This window comes from Kryptolebias marmoratus, linkage group LG18 (genome assembly GCF_001649575.2).
Source record: "Kryptolebias marmoratus isolate JLee-2015 linkage group LG18, ASM164957v2, whole genome shotgun sequence".
Taxonomy (NCBI): Eukaryota; Metazoa; Chordata; class Actinopteri; order Cyprinodontiformes; family Rivulidae; genus Kryptolebias; species Kryptolebias marmoratus.
This window is the reverse complement of record NC_051447.1, coordinates 4,740,280-4,749,411: the sequence shown is the minus strand read 5'-3', so window position 1 is coordinate 4,749,411 and position 9,132 is coordinate 4,740,280. Positions and strand designations below refer to the sequence as shown.

General features: G+C 41.6%; 1 protein-coding gene across 1 annotated transcript; it reads right to left on the bottom strand.

The window, feature by feature from the left end:
* Positions 1 to 2,294: 2,294 nt before the first annotated feature.
* On the bottom strand, positions 2,295 to 6,641 carry LOC108229356 (zinc finger protein OZF-like). Its single transcript, XM_017405017.3, has 2 exons — positions 6,269 to 6,641; positions 2,295 to 5,568 (listed from the first exon to the last, which is right to left on the bottom strand). Exons 1-2 carry the CDS (start codon positions 6,438 to 6,440, stop codon positions 4,205 to 4,207), a joined length of 1,536 nt encoding a protein of 511 aa, XP_017260506.1. The 5' UTR covers positions 6,441 to 6,641; the 3' UTR covers positions 2,295 to 4,204.
* Positions 6,642 to 9,132: the final 2,491 nt, after the last annotated feature.

Below are 9,132 nucleotides of genomic sequence, written 5' to 3'. Positions count from 1 at the left end.
TACGTAATTGGGGTATATCGTGATATATATCGTTATCGTGATATAAAATTATCCATATCGTGATATAGGATTTTTTCCATATCGCTCAGCACTAACCTGACGGTTTTTTTAAGGCCAAAATCTGTACATTTAAATGGGCAGGAAGTCTACAGGTGAGGACCAGGAGTCCATCCATCAACACTGAGCACTTATTCTAATAACACTGTAAGAACCGGTTCTAAAATACGGTGGAACCACAGCCTGGCAGAAAACAGCCCACAGGCCAGAAACATGCCTGAGTTCAGTTTTTACCATCTGTCTGAATTTAGAGCAGGTTGTCCTGATCGGTCGTGGCCCTAACCTCAGAACGGTGCAGTCCTCTGGTTCGTCCCCTCAGCTGCTTTTGGACAGATGGAACCCTGAAGGAACTCTGGGTCTGTTAACCGTTTACACCTTTAGTTGGACGCCTGTTGTCACAGGAGGAATTGACATCTTTAGGCCGTTTCTGCTGCTGATCCCCTGACTGCAGGCAGGTCTATCAGCTGGTTATCGGCCTCGTTAGTCAGCCTGCAGTGAGCTGTGTGTACTCCACCTGCTAATATGCTAACACGCTAACTCTTGTAGCTCAGTGCAAACCTTAAATTAGTCTGAAAGGTTTTCACAGTGGTCTGTTCTAGCGCTCTCCACTCGTTACGTCATGGTTACTGTTCTCATACAAACAACATGGCTGCAGTCGCCTTTTCTTAACAGACAACGTTCCGGAGCAAAGTTGGACATGTCTGACTGCAGGAAGAACACAAACATTCAGTTGGAGCGCGAAGGTCTCTAACAGACTGGACAGCAGGCAGCCGATGAAGAGTCGGCGTGTTCGTACCCGCGTCTCGCTTGTGCTTACTGTGTGTAGTTGTGTGCAGTTGTGTGTTTGTCCCTCAGGCCGCTGTGATAAACGGTGATATCATGATTAGTCAGGGTGAAAGTTATGATGCAGCTGGGAATCTGTACGGTTCTCTGGCTGTGTTCTGCTTTGGAAGTGATGAAAAACCCTCCTCCAATGTGAGGACAGAGTCAGTGTTACAGGTTCCTTATGAACCATGTTTTATGGTTCTTCTGCTGGAATTTGATGCCATTTTCCCAGTTTTTAAATCTAAAACACACTGATAGATGCCTCTACAGGCTGCGAGTGATTGGACGGCTGTTGATTAATGTTCTGTAAACAGCCTGAGAGGAGAGCGCAGAGGTGAAGACTTATGAGTCTAATTTAACCCAGAGAGACGAACCTTGGACAGACAAACAGACAGCCTGTGAGACAGACAGATGGACTGTGAGACAGACAAAGACATTTGATGATGTTGACACCTTGAAACAGGTCGGACAGACCTAAGGTCAGATCCCCCACCTGCCCCCTACCTCGCCCCCACCTGCAGCTCACCTGCTGTGTCGGAGCTCCGGTGTGGTTTCCAGCTGATATCCAGCAGTCTGCGCTGACGGTCGATCTCTTCCTCGTACTGGACGATGGTTTTTTCAAACTCTGTGAATATTTCTCCAGCAGCAGCAGTTAGTCGCTCGCTGATAAACTCTCTCAGAGACTGAACTGAAGACATTGTTACTGCAGAGACTCAAATATTTACCTCACACACCCAAACCGACACAGAAACCACCACAAACACACACACAGCTAACGGTGCTAGCGCCCAGAGCACTTCCGGTGGTGTGTCACTGAGATACTCCGGGCGGAAACAAAGATGTAAAGTTTATCTCGGTTCATCTGTCCCGATTATCAAAATTTACTAAAAAAAATAAACATAAAAGCCTAACAGTCCTTCACAGAATGCACATCGCCCGACTGAGTTGTATCCGTATTGATCAAACCTTAGAAAACGACATCTTATCTGTTTGAGAAGAACTCTCAGCTACTAATACACCAAACTTTAAATTAATACACGTAAGACTGGCAGTTACCTACTTCGTGTTGGGTAATGCGTTGGCGGCCATCTTGAATCGAGTTGTTTCCAGGAGTTATTCAGATCTTCACCCTGTGATCGTTTTCTGTCAGCTCGGTCCAGTTTTACTGACAGACCCGTCCCACAAACAGCTAACCATGCTAAAGCTACAAGCGTCTGGTTTACTTCCGCTGGTGTCACTCTATAACGCTCCGACAGGAACGGAGAAGCAAACAAAGAAAAAAGGTTTTGTTGTTTTGGAAAATAAAAAACAGAGACAAGAACAGATTCTCAAACAGGAAATTAAACACAATAAAACTTACAATAGTCCGTAAGTAAAGTTTATTTATTAAACATTTAAAACAACAACAGCTGACCAAAGTGCTGCACAGAACATGGTGAATAAAACAGAACACATGAAATTAAAAACATTTAAAGTACACAACAAAAACAATTCAAGTCTTACTGAACGTTGTTAGAAAACATATTTTAATAAATACTGTTTATACAGGAAAGGTAAAAGAAGTCATTGGGAAATACAGATTATAAAACTGAAATGTTTCTATTTTCCAACAATTCTGTTGTACAGACAGACAATAAAGCCTATTTTATTTATTCTGTTCAGATTAAACTTCATATTTATGTTTCTAAGAAAATATTTACACATCATTTATTCCTATCTTTTTCTGAATACGCAATGAGTTTTACTGTTCGAACAATAAATTTATTTCAAACTTTTTATTAGTGACACAATAAATTACAGCAAACCTTAAAAATCGTAAATCATGATTTTTTCTTTCAAGGTTAAACTTGAAATGAAAGACGAGGAAGGGTTAGCATCATGCTAACGCCACTAGGAGCAGGTGTCCTACTCTAACATTCCTACAGAAACTGTAAATTAAATACATTTAGTTCCCCTTTCGGTTACAGTTACTTCAGTTACTAAAACCAGGCTGGTAATATTCCACCAGCTCTCACTCCTGAAATCGATCAAAACATGCTGAAGGTGCGTGATTGGCTGTGAGGCTGCAGGTGTTCTAACCTGGATTACAAAGGGCTCCAAAACAGAGACTGTATGAAGAAAAACTAACGTTAGACGTCTAAAAAGACAAAATTAAAAGTTTAAGTGGCTGTTTAAACATTTAATGGCTATGATGGATTTATTATACAGGCGCCCACAATTTAATATTTCCTTGTTTTGTTTTAAAATGACTCCCCACCACATTGTCACCAGGTAGCGACATACCAAGGCGCTTCCTAACGTTGCCCCCCCCCGCCTTCTAGAAAGAAAATAAATAAGAGAAAAACACCTCGGAGCAACCCCAGCGTCTTTCTGCAATCATATTTTATTTTGAAAAGGATTATAAAGTGGAAATGATGGTAACAGGTGAGCTGATCTACGTCCTGAGGGTTGGAGGAAGTGTTGACTATATTTGAGAAAAGAGTTTCACTTCAAGATATGTAAACACGGACTACACCGTGAATATCTGGTAGAACCTCTGATGTCTATTTTGAAGTTATTTGCATTAAATTCACTAATAGTTAAGCATTTTCCACATGAAAACGATTAAAACGTTTTTTAAAAACTACCCAGATGTGCTGAATATTGTGCCAACGCACCGCAGCAGCGTCTGGTGATACTTCAGGACTGTTCAACACTGCGGCGTTGCTGCTCCTAAAAACATCAAATATATTTTCTATTTGGACATCCAGGCTCCCGTAGCAGCTTTTCTTTCATGCCTTGTATGACAGCCCTTCGTCCCTTGTTTAGTTGTAGCACCGTTTTACATTAAAACTTATTTAATTTATTTCTGCGGTTGAATCTATTTTTTAGATATACGACTTAAAATTTCATCATCATAAAACCAGCTACGGTCTGGTTCTCCATGGCCATTCCACTGGCGCGGTGCCCCCGGGCTGTTTTCAGCTTCAACCTGCGGGGTCGGAATAAAAATGGAGTGTTTTTCTGAAAATGTCCACCCCTGCTCTGTATCCTAAAGTAGCAACGACTGGACGTCAGAGTCAGCTGCAGGAGTGAATCTGACCTGAAGCAGAAATCCAGGCAGGTCAGTTTTAGTGACTGAATCTCAACACCAACCTGACCTGAACAGCTTTTACCTGAGAAGGTGAAGAAGGGCTAAAATAATCTAGATTTTCTGTTTCTGATGAAGAGCCTAAAGACAAGTTAAACAAACTGACTTTTTATCAGTCACCTGAAAGCAGCAGGTGGCTTTTCTTTCAGGACCCACAGAGGACCTCCAGACTCCATCTGGTCACATCTGAGTTTAGCAAACACAGGCCTGCTCCTCCTCACCGCTGTGAGTCCTCAGGTGTTTGAGAAAACCATTCTTGTAGGTAAAGCTTTGGCCACAGGTCTGACAGGAGAAGGGCTTCTCACCTGTGTGAGTCCTCATGTGTCGGATTAAATGAGACTTTTGACTAAAGCTGTTTCCACAGACCTGGCATGAGAAAGGCTTCTCACCCTGGTGAGAAATCATATGATAAGTTAAACCGTTCCGGTTGCAGAAGCCTTTACCGCAGACATTACATGAATAGGGCCTCTCACCTGTGTGAGTCCTCAGGTGACTGATTAAAGTACATTTCTGACTGAAGCCTTTTCCACACACCTGACACGAGAAGGGCTTCTCACCTGCATGACTTCTCATGTGGGAAACTAAAAGACTCTTACAGGAAAACCTTTTGCTACAGGCCTGACATGAGAAGGGCTTCTCACCTGTGTGAGTCCTCATGTGTCGGATTAAATGAGACTTCTGAATGAAACTATTTCCGCAGGTTTGACACGAGAAAGGCTTCTCACCGCTGTGAGAAATCATGTGATAAGATAAGCCTCGACTCTGAGAGAAACATTTGCCACAGATCTTACACGGATAGGGCTTCTCACCTGTGTGAGTTCTCAGGTGATCCTTCAAGGTGCCGCTCTGAGAGAAACACCGACCACAAACATCACACGAGTAGGGCTTCTCACCCGTGTGGGTTCTCATGTGGAGAGTTAAATTATAGCTTCGTGGGAAACTTTTGCCACAAACGTCACACGGGAACAGTTTCTCACCTGTGTGAGACCTCATGTGGTATCTGAGGAGCCATTTGTGAAGAAAACTTTTTCCACAAGTCTGACATGAAGAAGACTTCTCACCTGTGGGACTTTTCTTCTGTCTCTTCAGTTCCGGACCGTCCATTTCATCTCTGTGATCTCTGGTTCCTTCTCTGCTCAGCCCTGGGTTCTCAGTCCAGCCTCCCTTCTGTTCTTGGTTCTCAGCTTCAGGAGAGTTCTGAGGGAGGAGCTGGTCCCAGTCTGGTTCTGGCTCCCAGTGTTCTCCTTCCTCAAAGTCCACAGTCACCATGAAGGTACCAGCTTCCTGCTTCAGAACCTGCTGCTCTTCATCTGGACTGATACAGAGTTCCTCCTGTTCTTCTTTCAAGAGTGGAGGATCTGGTTCTTCCTCTGGAGATTCTGGTACTTCTTCTGGAGATGGAGGTTCCTCCTGTTCCTCTTTAATCTGTAAAAGTTGTGGCTCCTGCTGGTCTTCTGTTTTCTCTGGAGGAGGTTGTGGTTCCTCCTCTGAAGGTTTTGGTTCTCCCTCTGGAGGGTGTGGCTCCTCCTCCTTGCAGATATAACGCTGTGTGAGTTCTGGACAGAAAGACAGAAGAAAAGCTGGTTAAAGTGACGAGAAGAAGACAAACAGAAGGTTCTGAACGTTGAAACGAGCCAGGAACCACACACGGTTCCACTTTCAGAAATAAAAACAGGCAGACATGTTGTCTGACTGACAGAACCACAGGGATCCAGTGACGTCTCAGTGCCAGTCCCAGGCCCAGATAAACAAGAAGAACTTGGATGTGAAACGTGGCAGATGTTCCGTTTTAACGGTGGTATTTGGATCATTCATCTCAGACTGACAGGAAACATGAAGCTAAAACTGAAACCTCTGTCTGACATTTAGTTTTAGAAACTTTGTGTCAGTATTTATTTAATTATATGTATTTTAATGTTATGAAACTGACTTGTAAAGTTTTATTGTTTAGCTGAATGTACTCCTTTAGTTAGATGCGGTTTTTTTTTGAAAGTCAATATTTTCCTGTTAATAATTTATTTCCTCAACTGTAAGTTTCCTATTTTCATGTCAAATAAACTAATTTTTACTGGCTGTTCTTTTTTAGATGAGTTTAAATCAATAATTCAGGTTCCACAAGAAGCAACATCAAATTAAAGTCCGGAAGAACATTCTGCCTGCGGTCGGAACCAGCCGGGTCCCGGTTCTGATTCGACCCATCAGCCTGCAGGTTTACACAAACATCGGACTTTAGGAGGGCCCTCTGCTGCTCCATACCTATCCTGTGGAGGTTTATCTGTGGTTTCCAGCTGATATCCAGCAGTCTGCGCTGACGGTCGATCTCTTCCTCGTACTGGACGATGGTTTTTTCAAACTCTGTGAATATTTCTCCAGCAGCAGCAGTTAGTCGCTCGCTGATAAACTGTCTAAGAGACTGAACTGAAGACATTGTTACTGCAGAGACTCAACTATTCGCCTCACACACCCAAACCGACACAGAAACCACCAGAAACACACACGGCTATGCTAACGCTGCTAGCGCTTTGTTTACTTCCGCTGGTGTCACACTGTGACGCTCCGGCAGAAACTGTATCTTTTCTTCTGCCTTCAATGATAAATAAATGTTGAAATAAAAACATGATTTAATAATGTATGTTATACGGAGCCCCGTTTCGGATGTGTTTAAAAAATATTATTACGTTCTCTCGTAATACCACTGATTTACCTCGAGCTCTAAAGTAGTGGAGCCAACACCCCATCATCATGAAAAGCAACAGATACATTGCACCCTCTTTATTCATTGTAATTTAAAGTTTGAATTTGTGCACGTTTCTCTGTTGTTTGTGTGTTTTATTAGGTCCAACAATATGGACAAATGAAAATAAGTGTTGAAAGCGATAATCAAAAACTATGGATCCGTACGTACTTTACACTGGTGGAGATTCTCAGTCATCCAGGACATGATAAATCCAAAGAAAAGTTGAAGAACTAAACAAATGGACTTCTGTTCTGTAGTTGAAGACATTTAAATTCTGATCCGAGGAGCATTATCAATTCCAAAAAGCAGAGAGCGGAGTTGCAAGTTTTTAAACTGTGATGTTCTGTAAGGTAGATTCAAGTACAGATTAACTCACTCTCCTCACAATAGAGGCTCATTAGGGTCCCTGTCAGCCTGACTCACAGATGCTTTGTTCGCATGAATGCAGGTGTTGATTAGAGTGAAACTGATTGGGGATCAGGACTAACGCTCCACTGTAGGTTTTACAAAACTGAAATCTGAGACCTTCTCCTCTGTTTAAAGTTGTTTTTTCTCGGTTAACATTATTGGCTTCCTTCACCCCCTTCAAACCATCTGTCTTCTCGGTCCAAATTATGAACATTTTAATCCAAAATGGAAACAGTATTAGTTCAATATTTCTAAGTGTTGTTAATATCAATAACTGAATATTCCTGAGAGAGATTAATCGGTGTTCATCAGTGTTTAGTGGTTATCTAAACATCCTATACATTTAAAACATCTGGACAGACTCAAGAGAAGAAGTGGTGGCTGGCAGTTCAGGCGGACCCTAAACTGTGGATTATAAACTTTTCAGATCATTACACTTTTGTCTTTTATTGTTTGATTTTAGAAAAAGCATGAGAAACCTACCAGATGTTTAAAGATTTTATAGTCTAAAACATTTCAAACTTACTAAAGCAAAACAAAACTGATTCAAGCAAACTGCATAATCTACAGTTTTATACCTCATCACTTTAACACTGGCCATTTATTTTCTAAAATCCAGAAAGAAAGAAAAACATGGATTGCTAAACAAGAACACATACAGACTGGTGCCAAACAAATGGCAAAAAAATAATTAAATGAACAGCATTTGCTGGAACATTTTGAAAAACAATGACCATAAAAAACATTTAGATAATTATATTTTCAAACCTGAATTTCTCTAAATACCTAATGTCTGTTTGCACACATTCCTCTGGTGAAGCCTACTTTACTAAATTCACAACTACATTACCCACAATGCCACAGTCTTAAAGGGATAACATCCTTTTATACAAATTTAAGCAAACTGAGCAACAGCTCAAACAGAAAGCAACGGTTTTAAACTTGTTTTAATTTCCAGACAAAATTTTACCTCTGCTGTTTTAGGACTACAGTTTTAAACTCCTAAACTCAGAATTAACGTAACCCAAAGTCTGAGAAAGATAACAGAGTCAAGAGATCAAACCTCTTAACCTCTGAGTTCTCATGTGGCCGATTAGGTGAGCTCTTTGATTAAAATGTTTTCCACAGGTCTGACATTTGACATTGAGAAAAGTACTGGAGTTACAAGATCATACTTCCTAACCTCTGTGAGTTCTCATGTGGCTGATTAAATTAGGTCTTTGATTAAATCTTTTTCCACAGGTCTGACAATTGAAAGGTTTCTCACCTGTGTGAGTTCTCATGTGTCTGACTAAATGAGATGTTCGATTAAAACTTTTTCCACAGGTCTGACACTTGAAAGGCTTCTCACCTGTGTGAGTTCTCATGTGAACAGTTAAAGTATGTTTCACACCGAATTGTTTTCCACAAGTCACACACAAAAAACACTTTTTTTGGTCTCTCTTTAGTTTTGGACTGTCTACATTGTCTCGATGACCTCTGGTTTTTGGACGTCTCTTGTGTTGTTTCAGCTCTTCATCTCTGCTGGATCATGGGTCTACATTCCTGATTGGTTCCTGATCTTGGTTCTTAGCTTCAGGAGAGTTCTGATCCAGGAGTGGGACTCTGTTTGGTTCTAGTTCCAAGTGGTTTAGTTCCTTATAAGTGGGAGATTCTGCTTTTTCCTGGCCTTCTTTTTTGTCTGGAACTTCTGGATTCTCATGGTCCTCTTTCATCCGTGAAAATTCTGGTTCCCCCTGATCTTTAGTAACATGTGGAGGTTCTTGTTTCCCATGGTCATCCATCATCTGTGGAGGCTTTGGTTCTTCGTGGTCCAAACTTGAGTTCCTCTCCTGGTTACAGAGCTGCTGGTCAGTGAGAATCCTCTTCTCCTTCCAGACGTTCTGCTGTGGGAGGTCTGGACAGACAGACAGGTAATGTGACTGTTAGAAAGCACCTCTTACTTTAATCATTTGATGCATCTTAAGATGGTTTG